Source organism: Saccopteryx bilineata, chromosome 7 (assembly GCF_036850765.1).
Source record: "Saccopteryx bilineata isolate mSacBil1 chromosome 7, mSacBil1_pri_phased_curated, whole genome shotgun sequence".
Lineage (NCBI taxonomy): Eukaryota > Metazoa > Chordata > Mammalia > Chiroptera > Emballonuridae > Saccopteryx > Saccopteryx bilineata.
Genome location: NC_089496.1, coordinates 26,691,404 through 26,714,515, shown reverse-complemented (window position 1 = coordinate 26,714,515; position 23,112 = coordinate 26,691,404). Strand labels below are relative to the sequence as shown.

At 41.8% G+C, this 23,112-nt stretch overlaps 1 protein-coding gene across 1 annotated transcript in view; it reads left to right on the top strand.

Annotated features, from left to right (window-relative positions):
* SLC25A13 (solute carrier family 25 member 13) overlaps positions 1 to 22,803 on the top strand; it is a 192,660-nt gene extending 169,857 nt beyond the window's left edge. The window contains exons 15-18 of the mRNA XM_066238405.1: positions 8,991 to 9,129; positions 20,994 to 21,152; positions 21,251 to 21,341; positions 21,624 to 22,803. Of these exons, the coding sequence (XP_066094502.1) occupies positions 8,991 to 9,129; positions 20,994 to 21,152; positions 21,251 to 21,341; positions 21,624 to 21,810 (576 nt within the window). The 3' untranslated portion in view covers positions 21,811 to 22,803. The remainder of the gene's footprint in view (positions 1 to 8,990; positions 9,130 to 20,993; positions 21,153 to 21,250; positions 21,342 to 21,623) is intronic.
* The last annotated feature ends 309 nt before the right edge of the window (positions 22,804 to 23,112 follow it).

Below are 23,112 nucleotides of genomic sequence, written 5' to 3'. Positions count from 1 at the left end.
GTTCAAACCACATATGCTGTGCAGGGAGCCCCAGCACCTGACAGTGAGCCAGTGCCTGTTCCCAGTGATGCCTGTTTGTGCTCATTGAAGAATAACGTGATGCCTTCCTGATAACTCTGCCAGACATATCTGCCATGCTATGAACATTTTGGACATTTTATTAAAAGACAGTTTTCGAGAAAGTAAGAAGAAGGTGTCAGGTACCCCAAGGGGCCAGGTTTTGTATCTAAAATTGTGTCAACTTGTGATTAATATTGCAAGTCATGTGACATTGTTCATAGTATTCTGCTTAAAGGTTGTTTTAAAAGAAAACAAACTGGGGGAGGAAAGGCTTTTTTTAATCTTTCTGTCCCTGTGTTTCATATGCATTATCTGAAAAGAAAAAAAAAGAATATAGTAATAATACCTATGTATTCGTAAGGTTTTTGTGGGGGTTTTACTAACATACACGACATACATGTAAAGGACATAGGATACAACTTAGCACATAATATACATAATGTGTTTTTTATTATTAATTTTAAATTATGGGATGTCAACTAATGGATTCTTGCAGAAATACTAGCTCCTTCCATTGTGCCCAGTCCTGGGTCACTTCTGAAACTCTGTGGTCAACAGTCCTTTCTAGGTCATGCATTCTACTTCGGACTTTGGAAAAGAGACTCCTGGAAAAATACTATTTTTATAAAACAGTGCCCAAAGCAGTTGAGTGTGCAGAAGGGACTAGAAAAGATTCTTTAAAATATTAGAAAATGGTTAAATTTTTTTATCATGCTTCCAATTATTCACCAAATAGTACTCGTTAAGGGCTAGTTCTATCTAGTAAGTGTCAGAGCTACAAAGATAGAATAGGGTATTGTTGCCTTCAAAGTGATCACTGTTAAGGGAGGTGAGAGAATATAACCATATCATTCCCGTGCCATAAAAAAATCTTTTTACAGTTAATTATATTAGCAGTCTCATTTTGAAAAAATAAAATTCAGATCTACAAGAGCACGTGACAATAAAATGCCAGTGTTTTAGCCCTATGTTGGCAGTAACCTGCCTTTCCACAGGGCATTTTTATCCAGTTTGTGTTTTGTTGTTGTTTCTTTTGTTTGTTTTTGCTAAGAGCCTGCAGAATTAGTTTTAACACAGCATATTTTATTTGAGCTACACCTGTATACTATAATACGCTGCCCTTCATGTTTAAAGTATTGAAAACACCTCCGCTAATCCATTGTCCATGGAGTCCTCTGAATATATAATATTTTCCAGCAGTGACACACGTGTCTACTAATCTATTCTTACATTTCTCTGGTTTCTAATTGTGACCAAGGTATGCAGTTAAAAGATGGCCAGTTGAAGAAATGTTCATTGACTGTAAAATTAGGTGATATGCCTTGTGACAAAGACTCCCATGTGGGATATGATTAATTTAGCAGACTAATTATACCTATTTAGTAGGATTAGGTCTTCTTCCAAATAAGAGATTGGCTCTTAGTCTGACAAATGCAGAACTCGACTGTAATTCAGATGTGAAATCACATAGGATTCCTACTGTAGTTGCTAGTTGTTTAAAGAATGTATTAGCTATTTTCATTTTGAGCTCCAACAGGGCAGTGTGCTTTTCATTAATAATAGCAATTACCTTTATATCATCGCCTTTTATTAAAGATCCTTGTCCTAGGTATTGTAGTGGGTACTTTATATTAATCAGTGGTCATAAATTAATTCTTATGTCAATACAGGTGTTACTCACATTTTATCGTGAGGAACTGGGGGTACAGAATGTTTAACAGCTTTCCCCAGCATCGACACTAAGGTAGAGCAAGAGTGAGCCCAGGTCTCTGCCTACAAAGTCTGCATTCCTGCTCCTGCAGTGCTCCTGCTGTTGGTGTGGAGTGGCAGAATTTGTACAGAGTTGTATTTAAGCTGATTCATTTTGACAACTTCTTTGATGTGATCTGCTTCCTCTCTAAGAATTGTATTTGGAAAGGTGGAACATGAAGACAGTACCCAGCTCAGCTAACCGACCAGCCGTAATGGTTGACGTTGCAGAGAAATGGCCTCTGTTGGGTGTGCTGAAGGGGATTGGGTTACCTTTTTCTTTCTCCCTGGGTCTCCAGCAAGGGGAGTAGAAAAGAGGCATAATCAAGGCATTGCCTATGCAGTATTGCACATTTGAATGAAACTTATCAAGAGAAAGAATCAAGAGCATCTTCTCAACAAGGCATTAAGTTCTCTCTCACCCTCTCTCTCCTCTCTTTCCCTCTCTCCCTTTCTCTCTCTCCCTCTCTCTCTCTCTCTCTCAGGTTTCTAGCCACTGGCAGGTGAGCCCTGCTACAATAGTAGTACAATAGTAGAGAAGAGCTAATCACACTGACACAGGAGTGGTGTTTCCCACCCAAAATCCTTCAGTTGCCAAATGCCTTTGTTCGAAATGCAATGCAATTAAAGAGAAACCAGTATCCTGAAAGTCTCTGGGCTAAAGAAAACAAATAATAGGCACGATATTTTATATTAAAATTGAAGTCATTTCAATGTCACTGATACTGAGTCTCCCGTTGTTGGCTGGTTCATATGGTTTTAAGTCCAGTGACAATCACGTAACAGGTCTTGGCACCAGTGATGTTTCTCAGCAAGACACTGAAACTCACTCTGTTCAAATCCAAGCCACGTGGGCCTAACTGTGCCGTGACTGGGCAGAAGTATGGCCAGACTGTACCACAAGGGTTAACTCGCTCAGGAGAAACCAAGGGATCAAGACATGACATGCTGCCCATTGTTTGTAGCTCCAGGATCAAAATATACAATTATACATGCCAAATAAATTCTAAACCTGGAAGTTAGGAAAAGAGGGGTGGCTCTGAGTACAGGTGCCAGGAGCATTAGATAACCTTCCCAGACAAGGTGCACCACTGTTGTCTTGAATGCTGCAGGGTCCCCCGTCTGGCATTTCCTCCCCTGCTAGACAATGTGCATTCACTGCAGGAGTCTCTGTTAAGCCTCCGTCTCCCAGACCTGCTGGCTCCGGGTGCCCGGCCCTGACACAGAGGTGCCTTTGTGAGTGTAATTACCTTCCCCTGTATTAGAAATAGTCTGTTTAGAGCTGTGTTTGCAGGTATGGCTAGAATAAGCAGGAATTAGCATGCCAAAAGCCCTGCCCTGGCCCTGACTTCTTTATCAGCAGCCATCCTTCAGGGCTGTGGTGTTGTTGTTTTTTAACCCCTCACATTGATTGGGCAGGTGTGATACCAACCGAGATGAAGAGATTTTAAAAAAGATGACGAAGAAGAAGAAGAAGAAGAAGAAGAAGAAGAAAAGACATTTGAGATAGCAGTGTGTGTATGTGTGTAAGATACAAATCCGGATGTGTTGTATCTTTTCACAATTTCGTGCCAGACACAGCTGCCAGAGTGAACTTGAGTGGGTGATTCCAGCAACTTCAGAATTGAGTAAGGCTCCTCTGGGCTTTCAACACAGTGTCCACATCCAAAAAAGCATGAGAAGTAAAATAACCAATTCCCTAGTCACGGTGATCCTGTGGCCAGCGTCTCTAAGCCAGTCTCATTGGCTTGTCGATGGCGGACTATTAAGTTGAAGTTAAGTGAGACCTGTCCCTTAAAGAAGCTTTTCTGGACCTTACACAGAAGGATGACGAGACTTCAGAATGATACAGAATTGGAATGCAGCCAGAGTCAATAATTAAACTAGATCTGAGTTTTGATTCCAGTTTATTTATGTATAGGTCTCCCCTGAGATCCCTTTTATTGTTCCTGCTTGTTATTAGTGGGTCTTTTATTTAACAGGGGGGGAAAAACCCAATAATTTCCCCTCTTTGGAGAAAGAGTGCTTTAATGAATAGAAGAGATCAGATGATTGCATTTTGTATTTATTAATTTTCCCCAAGTGATTTTACTGTGTGCAAAGCAAATTCAGGGCCAACCAGAGCACGTCTGGGAGGGGCTCCCCAGGGAAGCAGTGAGAAAGACTTAAGGCAGGAAAATGTGGGGCAAGAACATGTCAAGATTTATTTTAGGTGGCACACACTTTGTATTTGTAATTATTAATTTTTTTAATAGCCATAGTCATTATTTTTGTGTTGCTGACGCAGGCTCTTGGGCAACACGGAGTGTTTCCCTTTATTATAAAGTTACCTGTTCAGAGTGGCTGATCGCCTTAGTAGAAGCCATACACGGGGTGAGTAGAATTCAAGTCAAACAGGTTTATGTTTTGATGTAGGGCTGGAGAATGGGTGTTCACCACAAAGTGAAGGATTTATCAAGGAATCTGGGAGAGAGACATTCTCACCGTTGGAACTTTAAAAGCCTTTTTTCACATCCTGCTTCCCTTTTCATTGTGCGGAGCAACAGGTCAGGTATGGCCTGGGGCAGACTTACAAATTGGCACCTGCCTCTGTGCCTCAGACCTGAAGGAAGTGGTCAGGAAGGAAGGCCAGGGAAATTTAATAAGTCTGTGCCTTTTTCTTCAACCTTCTGCCGAAGTTAGCTTTCCTCGGGAATTGGGCTTTGATGCCTGGGGTGTGAGAGAGTCTTGAGGCACTTTGCGACTCAGGACAGTGATTTGCTGCCTGGAGATGTCTGAGCAGGTGCTGGGCTGCGGGAGCATGCAGACACCAGGAGAGGCAGGGAGAAGGACGTCTCCATCCCCACTGTCCCTTCACTTTCGTACTGCAGTGGACACTACACAGACGTTCACCGTTATCACCTCGTTTATCCCAAACCCGTTTCTTCCCCCACCTCCAGAAGAAAGCAGCCTTTAGTATTTTTGACAAATGAGGAAGGTTTAGAGCAGGGGTCCCCAAACTTTTTACACAGAGGGCCAGTTCACTGTCCCTCAGACCATTGGAGGGCCGGACTATAAAAAAAATCTATGAACAAATCCCTATGCACACTGCACATATCTTATTTTAAAGTATAAAAACAAAACGGGAACAAATATAACATTTAAAATAAAGAACAAGTAAATTTAAATCAACAAACTGACCAGTATTTCAATGGGAACTATGCTCCTGTCACTGACCACCAATGAAAGCGGTGCCCCTTCCGGAAGTGCGGTGGGGGCCGGATAAATGGCCTCAGGGGGTTGCATGTGGCCCGTGGGCCGTAGTTTGGGGACCCCTGGTTTAGAGCTTGATTTCTCCCAAAGCTCGACACAGGATACGCAGCAATAGCAGAGAGGGTTGGACCAGGGGTTCTTCATACTTCGATCAGTGGAATTCTGAGTTTTTAAATGTTCTAACTTGCTGGTGCGGCTGTCCTGCCTCTGTGGAGCAGAGATGGTGGCTGTTCCACACGTTATCTTTCTTCCTTGACTTCTCCCTTTCTTCCTTTTTCTCTGGTAATCAGAAACCTAAGACCTCCTATGTAGTCTAATATTTGCTCCGGTATGCATAAATTATTTGATTTTTATTACGCATTGTCTGATCTCTGGTAGGAAAAATGCAACGTCTTCCTATCCATTCTTCCTTTAGTGCTTCCAACGCAGCCCCACCATTTCCCTAGATTTGTTCTTTTTTATTTATTTGTGTTGTGATTAAGCCATTTTTCTTCTCAGTCATCTGGGGCCGTTTTCAACCATCTCTTCAAGCACATCACACCCATTCCTAGGCAGTTGTTTCCACACTGGTACCTGATTGATTTTCCCGATTTCAGAAGAGAGAGTTCCTTCATGGGAAAACTCAACTGCTTCTTCACATGAAGCCACATAGCTAGCATAAGAGGGGCTGATCGCTGTCTTTCTCTCCTTTTCTTTCTAACAGTAGCATTCTGGTACACAATTATCGACTGCTTCCTCCCCAGCTCTGTTATATCTTCAGCAAATTGTGTATCTTTGTTTGAAAAACAGAAATCTGGGTTTGGGGTTCTAGACTAGTTTTCCAAGAAATGAGATCCTTCGCCTTGGAGAAACCTGACTATGTACCCAGAGCCTCTCATTTCTCTTATTCGTTGTGGTTTTTTTCTGTGTGGATTGACGAAGCTAAATCATTGTCACCGGGAACGTGTCTTAGACCCCAACTGACAGCCAAAGATTTTGTTTTGGGGTTCTTTTTGTCTTGTTTTGTGTTCTAATTGCATGAAACAGCAGTTCCTGGCCCCTGGTGGCTTCCAGTCTGAGATAGACAGCACTCTCCTAGGCAGGTGCAAGAGCAAGAGGAGAGCTCAGCACAGCACTGACAGTGTAGACAGTGTGGAGCCCAGTGGAATCTACTCCCTGTCTGTCTTCTAGCTAGAGGATTCTCAGTGGAAAGGGTGGAATTTGGGTTTAAATGAATGAAGGGGTGGTATTTAAGAGGTTGATGTTCCCAGCTTAAAAATCATCAAAGAAGATGTGGAGTGATAGGTACCTTGATTGATCAGATGAATGGGGCGTTGAGTAGCTTCACCTGGGAGGAAGCGAGCGGAGCAAGGAGGGGAAATGGAGATGTGAAGTCATTTCAAAGCTTTGAGAAGGGTGAGAACTCTAGGCCTAATCTTTAGGATAGCCGAGACCAAAGATGGCAGAAGAGTTTTTGAAATAACACGTAGAAAAGGAAGTTTAGTCCGTGTGGCTGAAGAGTGAAGATGTTGGACCATACTGCCAACAAACAAACAAATAACGTGATTTTTAGGAGAAGAAAAGGCGTACCTGAGAACCACAGGAACATGGCCCTCACTATGGAAGGGTTATTAGTATTGCTGTTGAAGACTCCAAAACATACAGTAGTTTGTTATGTTTCTCTCTGGCTGGTGAAAATTAGGAGCTGTTTCGATTTTCAATACATTTCTGTGTTGTCTGTGACAAGCACTTCATATTTCCTAGTCAAAGGAGAAAAACATTTTAAAGGGGAAAATATTGCCAGCAAAACAATGAGCAGAGCCTATTTTGGGACTGCAGTTTGGCTCTCAAATGTGAAGATTTGGGTGATGAGATTAAAAGTAAAAACTAATGGATTTAGTAAAAAGCCAGACTTGAGGGAGGAGAAATGATACCAGCCTAAAAACTTACTCCAAAGTGATTTGTTTTAGAAAGTCAGTAACATAGCAATACTATTTTACTATATTGAGGGAACCAGATGTGAAGGTTTAACTGATCTTAATTTGAGTAGGTTACTTGGTATCTAATTTAAATATCTCCTGGACAGCGTCTGCAGATGGGCAAATAGCTAACAGAACTTACAGGAAGGTCTGGAGGCAAAATTAAGGAAAAGTGAAGACAAGACAAACAAATGGGTGATAGTGTTACCCTTATACAGTAACTACCTGCCTTATAACTTTTAAAAAAACTTATCAAAGAAAAGACTGCGTGCTACACATGGATTTGGCGTTATACTGTGCATTTTCCCCTGAAAAGCTGGGGGACAAGGAAAGAAATCAAGACTTTTATCTCTGGCACTGTCTCCAAGGATGTCCCCTGATGAGTAAGCCAGCAGCGTGGCCCTTAATAGGCATAACTGACTCTCCTGGGCATGGTTTTGCACACGTTTAAAATGAGGAATTTGGGTGTGGTGGCTTTTGTAGCTCTTCTTGTCAGGTATTTGACAGTATAGGGGCGGACAAGATAGAAGCGTGTGGGCTGAGTGGCGATCCATGGTTTGGATTCTCCTTTTCTTGAAATATCTGTGCTCCAAGTGGACAGAGGCCTCTGAACACACTCGTGGGTGAGCTGACTGAGGAGCAGGCAACATGCCGGGGTCCAGATTTCAAACACTCATGCGGATTGGAAGGATGGGCCAAACTAGTATGAAGTTTAATAGGATTAAACATAAGTCCTCCTTATGTTACTTGTTTAAGGCCACTAATTAAGTTGCAGGAGACCTGTGTTAATAGTGGTTCCTATGAGAAAGACTAAGGGTTTTGTTACCCACACGCTCCGTTTAAGCCAGGCGGGTAATGCAGATGTTGGAAAAGGAAAGGCTACCGTAATAAATGTGTAGTGTTAAGAAAGTTTGACAGATCGGAGCCCAGCATCAGCCAAAAACACCCAAAATCCAACACCACTGGACCTCAGTAAATGTCACTGGGTTTGACTGCATCTGTTGAATCTGGATAGAGTCATTATTTTCTTTGAAGAATCTCTGAATTTGGTGGAAGGCTTTAGGTATTAGAAACCTGTACAAGAAACGCTATTAAATCAGTAAGTGTTGAAAAAAGGATGACTTCCTTCCCATTTAGCCTACCTCAGACCAAGGTATGTCCTGCGGTTTTCATTAGATGATTAACTGTTTCATCAGATTTCTGGCACGCACCAATTCTCAAGGTCTCCACACCATCACTCGGGCACCAAAAATTATTTGGTGAAGACTTTGCTTTAGTTGTTAATTGTTCCACACACAGCTCTTAAATGTGTAGGAATTACTGTAAATATTTTAAGGCTTTTGAACAGGCATTTATCAATGTTTCATAAATCCTGGGGGGTAGGGGTAAGTATGTGAATAAATTAGGGAATCCATGAACCCCTTGAAAAGGTATATAATTTTATACATATGTGTAATTTTTCCTGGGAAAGGCTCCAACACATTCATCAGCATTTCAATTTTTAAAAAAACAAACCTTCCCCTGCCACCTATATAATTTTCCTCCTTCCTACTGTAGAAATAAAGACGTATCTTGGTTGGTGCTACCCGTCTTCTCAGAACAAATCCCTCTCGAAATGCCAGAGACCGGCCATCAGTAGGGATTTCAAAAGATGTCGCAGATGGAGTTCCAAAAAATGTGTTAATAGAAATCTTACTGTGAGAATAAACAAGAACTGTCCCTCCTTCCTCGTGGCACACCATAAAGTTAGTTTCCTTCTTAAAAAGCAAATTTAGATTTATTACTTGCAGAATTTGGGTGATTTCTTTTTTTTCTTTTTTCTTTTTTTACCCCTCTGTTTCTCTTTTAACTTGTGAGTACAATTCGGTCTTCTCGGGAAATACTTTGTTCTGAGGTAAGTTCCAAAGAAGCTTAATCTTCTCAATGGGATGTGTGTTTCATGTGGTTTCTCCTTCCTTTTCAAACGGACAGGGTGCCAAAGCATGCTTTTTGCGGGACATTCCTTTCTCGGCCATCTACTTCCCGTGCTATGCTCATGTGAAGGCTTCTTTTGCAAATGAAGACGGGCAGGTGAGCCCCGGAAGCCTGCTTCTGGCTGGCGCCATAGCTGGTAAGTGTCCCTCACAGAGCTCCGTCACCACCCCCAGCCCCATGCCACCGCACTGGGTCTTTTGCTTATATATAGTTCTTGACGGGGTCTGTAAGAAGATGGCTGTATATTGCTTTGAAGAGCTACTGAAAAGAAAGGGAAGGAAATTAACCTTACTTTCTGGCAGATTATACTACTGGACAAACTTGATTTCTTAACTCCAGAAAGGGCTGATTAAAAATTGATGCCTTTGGTGCTATTATTGGATTCCGGTTCAAGTTCCATTTTAAGTCATAGTTTCACTTCATAGCATAAGCATGAGAATTAAGTCAGAAATTTAAAAAAAAAAAAATTTTTAATAATTGTGCTTTAGCAGTATCTCAGCAAAATAGTGTATAAAAGCTTGTCCAGAATTGAAGCAATAGTATCATTTACAGAAAAGAAATGAAGTAATAACCAGAAACCACTCGGTCCTATCAGATACCTGAGTCCTCCTCACTGTGTAAGGTTATAGGAGCTGGGTGTGTGTGTTCATTGAATCCCAGAGAGAAATGACTCGTCCTTTTTCAGTACTACAGTGAAAATATCAGTAGAAAAAAAAGTAGATGTGGAGGTTGGTTTCTACATCCCAATGTAAATCCCTAGAGGAAATTTGATTATAGCCACAGCAGGAATCAGTTTGTTCTTTGATGCTACTCCTGGTCCAGAGACCCTAAAGGCCGGAACAATCTGGATTAGCTCTCCAGGTGGTGACAAACATTTAATGAGTTAACAAACCCTAAGGCAATCATGGGGTGCCTGGGTCCAGACAGTTTTGATACAGGTATTGTTCTCATCAGATATGTGGCTTAAGTCTCCAGAGAAGAGCCCCCTGCTTTGAGATGTTGCTTGCTGTTTTGTGGGCCCATGTCCTGCCCGTAGCCTGGAGGAAGGAACCTAGGTAGCTCTTCTTTAATTCTTTTTTTTTTTTTTTTTACAGGGACAGAGAGAGAGACAGAGAGAGGGATAGATAGGGACAGACAGGGACAGAGAGAGGGATAGATGGGGACAGACAGACAGGGACAGAGAGAGAGTTAGAGAGAGGGATAGATAGGGACAGACAGACAGGAACGGAGAGAGATGAGAAGCATCAATCATCCGTTTTTTGTTGGGACACCTTAGTTGTTCATTGATTGCTTTCTCATATGTGCGTTGACCGCAGGCCTTCAGCAGACCGAGTAACCCCTTGCTTGAGCCAGCAACCTTGAGTCCAAGCTGGTGAGCTTTTTTTTTTTTTTTTTTTTTTTTGCTCAAGCCAAATGAGCCCACTCTCAAGCTGGCAACCTCGGGGTCTCAAACCTGGGTCCTCTGCATCCCAGTCCTATGCTCTGTCCACTGTGCCACCACCTGGTCAGGCTCTTCTTTATTTCTTAATTATTTCTCTTCAAAGGCAGTGAATTTGGCATAGGAGGCAGGATTGACCCCTTCTGGCTTCTCAGAAACCCTAGTTGTATGAGTAACAATGAGATCACTCCACCTATATCAGAAAATCATGATTTCAAGACAAGAATACAAAATTCCTAGTTTTAATTCCATCTTGCCATTGACTCACTGTGTCCTTTACATATAATTTGTATATATAAATGATGTTTTTTGAACCAAAAGGTTGTAATATATATAATTTGTTTTAAATTACTTAACTTGAAATAAGGTTGAAGACCTAATGGAGAGAACTGTCATACCATGAAATAATGAGTGATCTTGACCAAGTCACTTAATCTCCCCAAAGATTTGGTTTCCTTGGTTGTAAATGGAGTTAATTACTGTACTGACTAGAGGGTATGGTTGTGAGGCTCAAGTGAAAGCACCCATGCGGAGGACTTAGTGCCTAGAATATAGTAAATGCCCAATAAGTATTAACCAATTGTATAATGAATGCACAACTAAGTGGAACAAATGAATGCTTCCCTCTTTCTCTCTCTCCTCCCTCTTTCTCTCTCTCCTCCCTCCTCCCCCCTCTCCATCTTTCCCTTCCTCTCTCTGTCTCTAAAAAGCAATCAATAAAATTTTTAATTGATCAATTATATAAAATACATAATATTTCTAGAACAATCCTATTATAAATAAGATGGGTCTAGGATTAAATGAATACGATTATGTGTTCTATGTTTTGATAGAAATTTAGTAGTACTATCTTACTTTATCCAAAAATTTGTTTCAATTTGAAGTTAGATTGCTTTAGAACTACACGGCTTTTAAACAGGTTGTTGTGGCTGGCACAAAACCTAGAAAATAATGATTTAAAAAAAATTTATATATCTAGTTATAAATTAAAAATATCTTTAAATACTGAAAACATCTACTTTATTAATTCGCAGGACAGTAAGACTAACCAATATTTGAATCATTAGCCAGAGTATCTCAGTATGTCAGAAGGCAAGGGCTGAAACACGGAGCCTGAAATTAAGAAACCAAAGTCTTATTCTAATTAACATGTTACTTTTTGATTAATGAAGGACATTTCAATATGGTTTATAAATAATATCATATAAATTATATTTAATGCATCTCAAATTTTATGGAGTGATCTGTCATATCAGATGATCTTAATTTTCAGAATGTTGAGATATAGGAACAAGTCAAACTGTAGTTGACAATTTTATCTTGAGTATCATTTACCACTGTTCCATACACATACATGGAAGAGTTATGATCATGATTTTATAAATGCAGTATAAGAATTAAGTTAGGAAAAAAGTACTATTGGCACAGATTTCTTAATTATGTGGACATAAAGCTTAAGAGAATTTAAAAGTGCAGCATCCTGAATAACCAACTGAAGATTAGCTGAAGAGAGTCTTATACCCCCTATCCCTACTGATGACTCACTGAGAAAGTACCTCTTACAACTTGAGTGCTGCCAGGGGCTTTTTCAGTGACTGAGCCTAGCAGGCAGCCGGCAGGCAGAGGCAGGTGGAGGTGGATCTCAGGGCCCCTTGAGACTTTAGCTAACCTGCCCCCAGACCCCATGCTGGCAAAAGCCAACCTTGGTGTGCAGCTTGGTCCTTCCCGCACACACCAGGCCCAGCAGAGGCAGCCACGAACTGTGGATCACATGTGGCTCCAAACAGGTTACCCAGGGCCAGGCACAGGCGGCGTCTCACATTGGCCTGCACCAGAGTCCCTCCATAGGGGTCCAGAACCAACAGAACCAGTGGCCAGATTTAGACAACATCAGAGCAGGATCCAGTAAGCTGCACAAGTAGCATATCCAGCCTGAGGGTCAGTCCCACACATGAACAGGCCAGTAGCAATCAAGATTCAATTACAAACAAGAGGACCCACATAACCCACACAAGGGACATTCCTGGAGCATCCAGCTCAGGTGATCACAGAGACTGCAGCAGTGGACCCCACAGGACATCTACTACATAAATCCAACCCAAAGACAGGGAGGCAAGCAATTTATCAAATATAGAGTTCAAAGTAGTAGTTATAAGGATGCTCAACAGTATGAAAAAGGACATGGAAACCATAAAAGAACCAGTCAGAAATGGAAAATACAGCATCTGAAATGAAGAATACACTAGAAGGAACAAGCAGTAGGTTGGATGAAACAGAGGATCAAATCAGCAATTTGGAAGACAAGGTAGAAACACCCAATCAGTGCAGCAAAAAGAAAAATGAATTTTAAAAAATGAGGGTAGTTGAAGGGATTTTGAGGACAGTGTGAGGCATACTAGCATCATAGGGGTAGAGAAAGGGAAGAGAGAAAGCAAGGGATCAAGAACCTACTTGAAGAAATAATGGCAGGAAACTCCCCTAACCTGGTGAAGGTAGAAGACACTGAAGTCTAGGAAGCACAGAGAGTTTCAAACAAGATGAGCCCAAAGAGGCCCACACCAAGACACACCATAATTAAAATGGCAAAGATTAGCCTGACCAGGTGGTGGCGCAGTGGATAGAGCGTTGGACTGGGATGCGGAAGGACCCAGGTTCGAGACCCCGAGGTCGCCAGCTTGAGCGCGGGCTCATCTGGCTTGAGCAAAGAGCTCACCAGCTTAGACCCAAGGTGGCTGGCTCCAGCAGGGGGTTACTCGGTCTGCTGAAGGCCCGCGGTCAAGGCACATGTGAGAAAGCAATCAATGAACAACTAAGAAGTCGCAACACGCAACGAGAAACTGATGATTGATGCTTCTCATCTCTCTCCGTTCCTGTCTGTCTGTCCCTGTCTATCTCTGCCTCTGTAAAAAATAAAAATAAAAAAAAAATGGCAAAGATTAAAAATAAAGAAAAAAAATAGCAAAAGAAAACCAGTTAGCTACAAGGGAGCTCCCATAGGCTGTTGGCTGATTTATCAACAGAAACATTTTAGACCAGAAGGTTGGCATCAAATTATTCAAAGCAATGAAAATAAGGACCTACAGCCAAGATTACTTTACCCAGCAAGGACATTGTTTAAAATTAAAGGAGAAATAATGAGCTTCCCTGACAAGAAAAAGCTAAAGGAGTTTGTTACCACCAAACCAGTACTACAAGAAATGTTAGAGGGTCTTTTTCAAAAGATGAAGTGGGGGGGGCAGAGGAACATAGTTAAAAGAATAAAATGGCAAAATGTATGTACCTATCCATAGTCACTTTAAATATCAATGGCTTAATTGCTCCAATAAAAACACATAGGGTAGCTGAATAGATAAGAAAACAAGACCCATATATATGCTGTCTACATGAGATGCACCTCAGAACAAAAGATACAGAGTAAATATACAGGGGTGGAATAAGATATTTCATGCAAATAGAAAGAAAAACAAGGTTGGGGTAGCAATACTTACATCCAACAAGATAGACTTCAAAACAAAGGGAAGAGACAAAGAAGGACACTACTTAATGATAAAAGGAGCAATTCATCAAAGTATGACCCTTGTGGACATTTATGCACCCAACATAGGAGCACCTAAATATATAAAGCAAATCTTCATGGACATAAAGAGAGAGATCAACAGTAATATAGTGATAGTAGGGGATTTTAATACTCCATTGACATCCATGGATAGATCTTCCATACAGAAAATCAACAAGGATGTGGCGGCCTTAAATGACAAACTGGAACAGGTGGATTTAATTGATATCTTCAGATCATTTCACACCAAAGCAGCAGAATATACATTCTTGTCAAGTGCACATGGAACATTTTCTAGGATAGACTACATGGTAGGGCACAAAACAAGTTTTAATAAATTTAAGAAGATTGAAATCATATCAAGCATCTTCTCTGACCACAATGGTATGAAACTAGAAATCAATCGCAAGAAAAAAACGAAAACACATAAAGACATGGAGGCTAAATATCATGTTTATAATTGCATCAAAAAAATAAGATACCTAGGAATAAATTTTAATCAAAGATGTAAAAGACCTCTACTTGGAAAATTAGAAGACTTCATGAAGAAAGAAACTGAAGAAGATACAAATAAATGGAAGCATGCTCATGGATAGGAGGAATTAACATCCTTTAAAGGTCCATACTACTCAAAGCAATCTTTAGATTTGATGCAATTCCTATCAAGATACCAGTGGCATATTTCATAGATTTTGAACAAATATTCCAAAAACTTACATGGAACCACAAAAGACCCTAAATAGCCACAGCAATCTTGAGAAAGAAGAACAAAGTTGGAGAAATCATGCTATGCTACCTGATATATGACTATATACTACAAGGCCATAGTCAAAACAGCACAGTACTGGAATAAAAACAGAGCCCAGAAATATAAACTTGCCTTTAAGTTCAATTAATTTTTGACAAAGGAAGCAAAAACACATAGTGAAGTAAAGATAGTTTATTCAAGAAGTGGTGTTGGGAATATTGGACAGATACATATAAACAACGAACTAGAACACCTTCTTACACCATACCAAAAATAAACTCTTAATGGATAAAACAATGTAAGTTGTGAAAACATAAAAATCCTAGAATATAACACAAGCAGTGAAATCTGGGACATTTCTCATAGCAATATTTTTTTCTAATGTATTGCCTTGAGCAAGGGAAACAAAATGAAAATAAACAAATGGGACTGCATCAAACGGAAAAGTTTTGGACAGCACAGGAAACCATCATCAAAATGAAATGATAGCCCACTAAATGGAGAATATATTTGCTAATGATACATTTGATAAGCAGTTAATAACCAATTTTATAAAGAACTTATCAAACTCAACACCAAAAACCAAACAATCTAATTTAAAATGGGCCAAAGACTTGAATAGACACTTCTCCAAAGTGGGCATACATATTTGGCCAATAGACATATGAAAAGATGTTCAATGTCACTAATCATCAGAGAAATAAAAATTAAAACCACAATAAGATATCACCTCACACCTGTCAGAATGTCTGTCATCAGTAAGTCAACAAACAGCTGTTGGCAAGAATATGGAGAAAAAGGAAACCTTCCACTGTTGATGGGAATGCAGATTGGTGCAGCCAGTGTGGAAAGGAGTATGGAGTTACTTCAAAAAATTTAAAATGGAACTGCCTTATGACCCAATGATGCCAATCCTGCGAATATATCTGAAGAAATGAGAAACACTAATTCAAAAGAATATATGCACTGCTGTGTTTATTGCAACGTTATTTACAATAGCCCAAGATTTGGAAGCTGCCCAAGTGTCCATCAGTAGATGAGTGGATAAAAAAACTGGTTCTGCTGCATAATAGAATACTAAGCCATAAAAAGAACTCTTACTTTTGGTGACAGCATAGATGGACCGACCTAGAGAGTAATATGCTAAGTGAAATAAACCAGTCAGAGAAAGACAATATGATTTCACTTGTGTGGAATCTTGTGAACAAAACAATATAGAAACAAAACCCAAGGAGGCTTGTGGAGTTGGGTGTACACCTGAAATCTATATAGTTTTATTAACCCATGTCACCCTTATGAAATAAATTTAAAAATAAAAAATAATAATACTGATTTAAAAGCAATTGTTAGATCCTTTTTTTTTTTTTTTTTTCTGAAGCTGGAAACAGGGAGAGACAGCCAGACAGACTCCCGCATGCGCCCGACCGGGATCCACCCGGCACGCCCACCAGGGGCGACGCTCTGCCCACCAGGGGGCGATGCTCTGCCCATCCTGGGCGTCGCCATGTTGCGACCAGAGCCACTCTAGCACCTGGGGCAGAGGCCACAGAGCCATCCCCAGCGCCCGGGCCATCTTTGCTCCAACGGAGCCTTGGCTGCGGGAGGGGAAGAGAGAGACAGAGAGGGAAAGCGCGGCGGAGGGGTGGAGAAGCAAATGGGCGTTTCTCCTGTGTGCCCTGGCCGGAATCGAACCCGGGTCCTCCGCACGCTAGGCCGACGCTCTACCGCTGAGCCAACCGGCCAGGGCTGTTAGATCCTTTTTTAAAAATGTAATGGAGAGGTTAGATCAAGGTAATGGACTGAGCATATTCACTCATCTCTCTTCCTCCCAAATACCTTAAAATGTCAGAAAATTCACTTGTAAAACTCCTTTTTTGGCACTAGGAAATGTTAGCAGCAGCCTCCAGAAGGCAGGAAACAGAACCGTATTGACTCCGAAACTGGACTGAAAGATGCCACAGCATAAAACACTGGCCAGAAAAACTAATTCTATTCATGTCAGAGCAGAACCAGAGAACTGGCCTCTGAGTAGACAAGAGCATGTCGGGAGCATGGGGCAGAGGTCTCAGGACAGGTCAGGAACAAGAGCTAGAGAACTTTGTCTACTGCCTGGTGGTCACCTTGGTCCTCTCTCTCTCTCCTCATTTTTATAGGGAGTTTCAGGCAACATTTGCATCCAGGCTAAAAGCGCAACGCTCTTTTCTCAAGAAAAGGATCACTTGCTAGGAGGGGGCAGTTATAAGGGACTGAAAGGGAGCAGGGCAGGCAGTGCTTAAGATCATTCCAGATGTTTACCACAGATGCAGGGGGGAAAAAAGGAAAAAAAATGAATGGCCACTCTTCCCAAGAGAGGTATAAAATAATTCCTTCTGCTTCCAGAGTGAAGCACACTGTATTACAGCTGATTTGGAAGAGTCCCCACTCTGCCAGCTAACTTAGCCCCTTCCATCCAGTTAACAGACCTCACCCATGTCACAAAGCCCATAGACGGCCCTCCCACACAGGAGAGAGGCCTGTGGGTGTCAAAGCCATCCACAGTACCAATCAGCCTGTCCTTTGAACTTGAATATCAATAGACAGACAAAGGTCCTTAGACAAGACTGAGCAGTAAGGCAAATAAACAGAATTACAGAGAAAACAGGCAATTCCGGGAACAGAAGAGAACTTTTAAGAACTATAATTAAGATCCTCAGAGAGATTTTAAAGGAATGATCTGATCAGTAAAGAAGCTTTCTTAAAAACTAATAACAGGATTGCCAAAATTAAAAATCCGTAGATGGTCTGAATGATAGAATGGATATGATCAAAGACCAAATTAGGCATCTGGAAAATCAACTCTTGGGGGGAGAAGAACCTTTCTATAATGTGGAGCAAAAATCCAGAAATGAGAAATATGAGAAAGTTTAAGAAACATGTAAGATTAACCCAGGAGGTCCAGCATTCGTTTCATAGACGTCCCCTAGGGAGAAGTACTGAGGGAGAGAGCACAGCACGGGAACCATTGTGGAGGACTGACTTCTCCCCTTCAGTACCAGATACTTGCAGAATGCAGGGGAACGTGTCCTGCGCCTCAGTCACGTCCCAGGACGTGCATTCAGGAGGAGGGCCAAACTCAGGGTCGTTTCCCCTTGCCAGGACACAAAGTTTATCCATTCCAGACCCTCCGAGTCAAAATGAAAGTGAATTTAAGGAAGAAGAAAATGTGGGATATATGAAACAGAGCAAATAAACTGAAACCTGAGAGTTGGTCTGAGTAACTGCTAACTTGGGAACATAGGTTTTTGTACAGGGAGGGTCATGGGGAGGCAGATAAAGGAAAGGAGGAACAACACGGAAGTGTGCTGAAGCCCTCACCTCGCTGGTGAGAGGGGTAAATGCTACCTGTACACATTGTAAATGTTACAGCTGTGTAATAAACGCACACGACATTTGAATATATTCATCAGGAAAGGGTGGAGATCAAAAGAGAAACAATTAAAAGCAGAGAAAATAAGAACCGTAATATAGGATGGCAGAAATAAGTCCGTTAACCACAATAATAGCCCCAGCTGAGTGGACTCAAAGCCCGTAGTAAAAACAAGCACTTTTAGATGAGTTGTGAGAGGAAATCTGGTCATCTGAAGTTTGAGAAAACAGTGACATAGAAAAATTGGAAAAAGAGTAGATTGAAAGCTGCACCAGGCAAACACCAACAATAAGCACGTTCAGCAATATCAGTATCAGACTGAATGGAAGTCAGGTTTTTCAAATAGCATTCAGAAGTACAGTCATATTTTACACTTAGAACAGATAAAATTCACTGACATCAACTTCTATGTATTATCAACATAATGGTGTCTTGTAAAACCTCAACTTAAAAGAATGACAAGAACATGGTATTTTCTCATTCCAAATGAGAATCTACACTTTTCTTACAAGCTGGTGCAAGTAGATAATTTAGATAAGGATGCAAAGAGAATTTTTTAAAAGTCTTACCCTTGATCCAAAATAAATTGATATTAACTCTGTATACCACAGAGTATAAGTACATCCTTTATAAATATTAATGGAGTATTATTAAAATTAAGCATCCTCACCCCAAAGTTGTCTTTTGCTGATCATGCTTCCTTTTTGTTCTAAATGAACTTCCAATCTCTAGTTGCTGGGCCCCCTTAAAGAGAATTTTTATCAACCAGAGAGCGCCCCACATTGTTCCTGTCACACAGGTAATGGGTGGTCCCGAGGTCTCAGAATTCGTTTATCACAGAAGCATCAGGGATGCATCCAGTTCCCTCCCTGGTGACGAACCTAGAAGCAGCCCCCCGTGTCCAGTCCTCTTGCCCACCGCCCTCTGTAGGAGTCGAGAAAACCTGACCTCGTAATCAGTCCGTCTAGCCTTTGAGAAGCCAGGCGGGGCGCCGCCAGTTCGCTGGGAGCCTGCCTCAGCCTTGCTTTGGGGCAGCCTGTCGCTGTCCTGCAGGTCCACCGGAAGTCCCGTCCGCAGAGACCCGTCCGTCTGCGGCCCGCAGCTGTCTGCCAGGCTGAGAGACGGGAGCTGGGGTGGAGAGGACGAGAGGCGTGTGCCGCTGCGTGCTTGCAGCATGCCCCCAACACACTCACACAAAACATCAGTTTTGCCAGGCAGCTTACTAATTGTCTTATATTTCTTTTCGCATTTTTATTCCACTAATCAGTATCTTTCTTCTGCTCCCCCCACCCTCATACATCTCTCTCTCTCTCTTTTTTTCATAACAAGGAACTATTTATGAAAGCTATCTTAACCGAAGGATAATTTTTACACATTTTATTGGTTGTGTGTCTTTCACAGTCACCCTCTGACATGTCTGCCCACCATTGTAGGGAGGATTTTACTGGATGTCTCAAGCAAATGGCCTTGCTAAACTCTCTCTCAACCAGGAAGTGAAGCAAAGTCGGTGATGTGAACACAGCGGGTTTCTAAGCATTTTTCATGTTTCCTTCCATGATGCTGGAGGATAAAGTTCAGGCTCTGAGTTAAAATAATTCCTCCAAGCTAATAGGAAATCCAGGGTGACTTATCCAGTGAAGCACTGGCTAGAAAGGGAGCTTTTTCACATGCAAAAATGCGATGCGTTGTTTTTTTTTTATAAAACTGGTTCCTTACGATGAAGGTTTGAGGAGCTCAGTCAGGATGGAAGCAGCTGAGGTTCAGGTTAGTAAAAAAAATGCAAACGTGTTCTGTGCGCGTTTCCCCAGACACACATGCGCACTCTGTAACTTTAAGCTGTCTGTTAGACGGATGCGATGCCGCCGTGAGCCAGACCACGTTGGTTTGGACAGAAATTCTTACAGAATTATTAAGCCTTAAAAAAAGCAAAGGAGATTTATGCATCTGCATTTGACCAATTTGGTTTGGAAGGGGTTCATAATGGAAAAGTAATAAAACCAGGAGAGACAGTGTCTTCTGAGTACAGTCTCGCTTTTACAAAATCCAAACATGGGCTGCCCCATTTTGGATAAAATCACTGTAGAAAAATTTCCCATTGGTAATTGTGGGAGGGTTTTGTTGTTGTTGTTCCTCTTTTCATTGATGACCAGCCAGTATAAATCTTAAACTTTCTGTCAAGTATTTTTTGGGAGAGATGTCAGTCTATGAAAAAGGAATCTTGAAGTCTTATCTGTGTGAGTTTCCTCCTTTGGTCACCCTTCCCCCAACATACACACCCACACACACACACAGACGTGCGCACGCACACAGTGTTTGTTTAGCGATCAGTAAAGTCTTTTTCTGGTGTAACTGGAGAGGTGAGGGTTTGGAGGGTCGGGCTGCTTGGATGTATGCGAGAAGGCAGCTCCCGTGACAGCACCAGCCGCGGAAAAGCATGCAGAGGAAACGCGGGACAAACTTCACCTCTGAAAAATCCGACCTAATGAGTCGGCAGGTTTCTGATTTCAAAAAGAAAGTAGGGGGAAAAAACCCCAGCAACCAAAGACTTTCTCTGTTCCTTCTCTACCACTTGAAATAGTGTTACTGATAAATAATTTCTTACAACGCTTTAAGAATAGAAGCATAACAAGTGGCGGTGATTTGGGGGAAGGGGAGGGTGTCAGGAGGTGTGTGGGAGGCTCCATGACTGCAGACAGGACTGCTGGGGCTGTCCTCCCCAGAGGGGACAGTGACATCGGCTTTTGATTTCATTGGATTCTTAACTTTCTTTCCAGGGGCCAGCAGTTCAAAGCACAGTTATTTTTATATAGTGAGAATGTGAGCAGACTGCAATGGTGTTGTCTTCCCTGCAGGTATGCCGGCAGCATCTTTAGTGACCCCTGCTGATGTTATCAAGACTCGATTGCAGGTGGCCGCCAGGGCCGGCCAGACCACTTACAGCGGAGTGATGGACTGCTTTCAGAAGATACTGCGGGAGGAAGGCCCAAAAGCTCTGTGGAAAGGAGCCGGCGGTATGGAAATAATTTGTCCTTAACTCACCCTTTGCTATCAGGGAAAGTTTTTAAAATAGAATTATATCTGATATTTTCCCACTTTTATTTTTTTAAAGCTCGTGTGTTTCGATCCTCACCCCAGTTCGGTGTAACTTTGCTGACATATGAATTGCTACAGCGATGGTTCTACGTTGATTTTGGAGGAGTGTAAGTATCCTCAGGTTAGGGCTGCAGCTAAATTTCAGCTGCTTCTAATACTCAGTCACCATGGAGAAAGGGATGCAAGCTTGTGCCCTATGAGGAAATTGAGAAGATGTAGGAAAATAGTGAAATCACGTCTTCAGACCAATTTCCAAGGGGAGCACACAACTGACTTGAGTTCCACAACTCCTTTATGGTGCCGACTCTCAGTTTTTAAATGTTGTTTTTTTACCAAGTTAAAAAATAATAATAGTAAAACTCTAGTTCTCACTCTGTTTTCTTTTTTAGTAAACCCATGGGATCAGAGCCAGTTCCTAAATCCCGGATCACGCTGCCAGCTCCCAATCCTGATCACGTTGGGGGCTACAAACTGGCAGTTGCAACGTTCGCAGGAATTGAAAACAAATTTGGACTATACCTACCTCTCTTCAAGCCATCAGCGTCTACCTCAAAAGTTCCCAGTGGAGGCCCCTAAAAGGCCCGACTGCGGAATGTTGCGCTAGCTCTGTTGTTACCCAGGCAAAGAATGCCCCATCTTGGACTCAAGCAATATTGCATTCCTTTCACACCCATCTCCTGTTTAAATTCAAGGCCAGGCTTTTTTATAAGGGTGAAATCATTCATTCTTTTTGTGTTTTCTTAACCAGATCATTGTAAAATCATTCATACTTACTCTCTGAGCCTCTGCTCACAGGCCTTTTGGTTATACCTGACATTTGCGGGGAGTTGAACCACACTCACATGATTTGGGAGAAAGAGCAAATGGGAATAGAAATTAGAGCTGTTCTCCTTGGGTTAGGATTATAATCCCAGAGAGGCTGCTGCAAGGCTGTCACGTGTTCAAAGCAAAGTGTCTCATGCGCATTGAAACTGGTGAGAAACTGGGTGTGTCTTTAGAAAAAGGACAGAGCACTGGGAGCTGAGAAAACATGATCAGAAGTAGCCAGCCTAGCCTGGCTTCCATTTTAAATGTGCAGTAATTCTGCCTCTGGATTAGATTATGAAGCTTTTATGTGAAACATGTTTTTTGTTTTTGTAATGAAAACCACATTGAAGGTATTTCATAATCATACTCTGTTTCTGGTACCAAGCCTACTAGTGAGAAGGCTTTGTGCTTTAGGGAAGTCCTCTCGGCACTCTGTGATGTAGACAGAGAAACCGTGAGACGCAGCACCTCTTCTGAGTGTGCTAATCTTGGATGACTGCTCATAGGGTGCACACGTGCTGGTGACTGTCTATTGCAATAAACACTAGAAAAATGCATGCCCTCGCTCCCGGTACCTGCCCCAGGCCCCTCCCCACCCCTCGCTCCCGGTACCTGCCCCAGGTCCCTCCCCACCCCCCACAGTGGGCACCCATTTGCTTTAAAATCCACTTTATCTTAAATCATGTAGAACAAATGTACTCTGAGTTTTTATTTAATTTGGGGTGCCTTGCTTAATGGTCAGAAGGCTGTGTGTTTGTGAAGGCGGAAATAAACTATTTTTAAAGCTATTAAATTCTTATTTGTGTGTCACATGGGGAATAATGACCATTACTGGACTCTATATGTTTTGTTTTTTTAATTTTTACAGAGAGAGGGACAGACAGGAACAGAGAGAGATGAGAAGCATCAATCATTAGTTTTTCATTGTGCGTTGCTTAGTTGTTCATTGATTGCTTTCTCATATGTGCCTTGACCGCGGGCCTTCAGCAGACCAAGTAACCCCTTGCTGGAGTCAGCGACCTTGAGTTCAAGCTGGTGAGCTTTTCCTCAAACCAGATGAACCCGCACTCA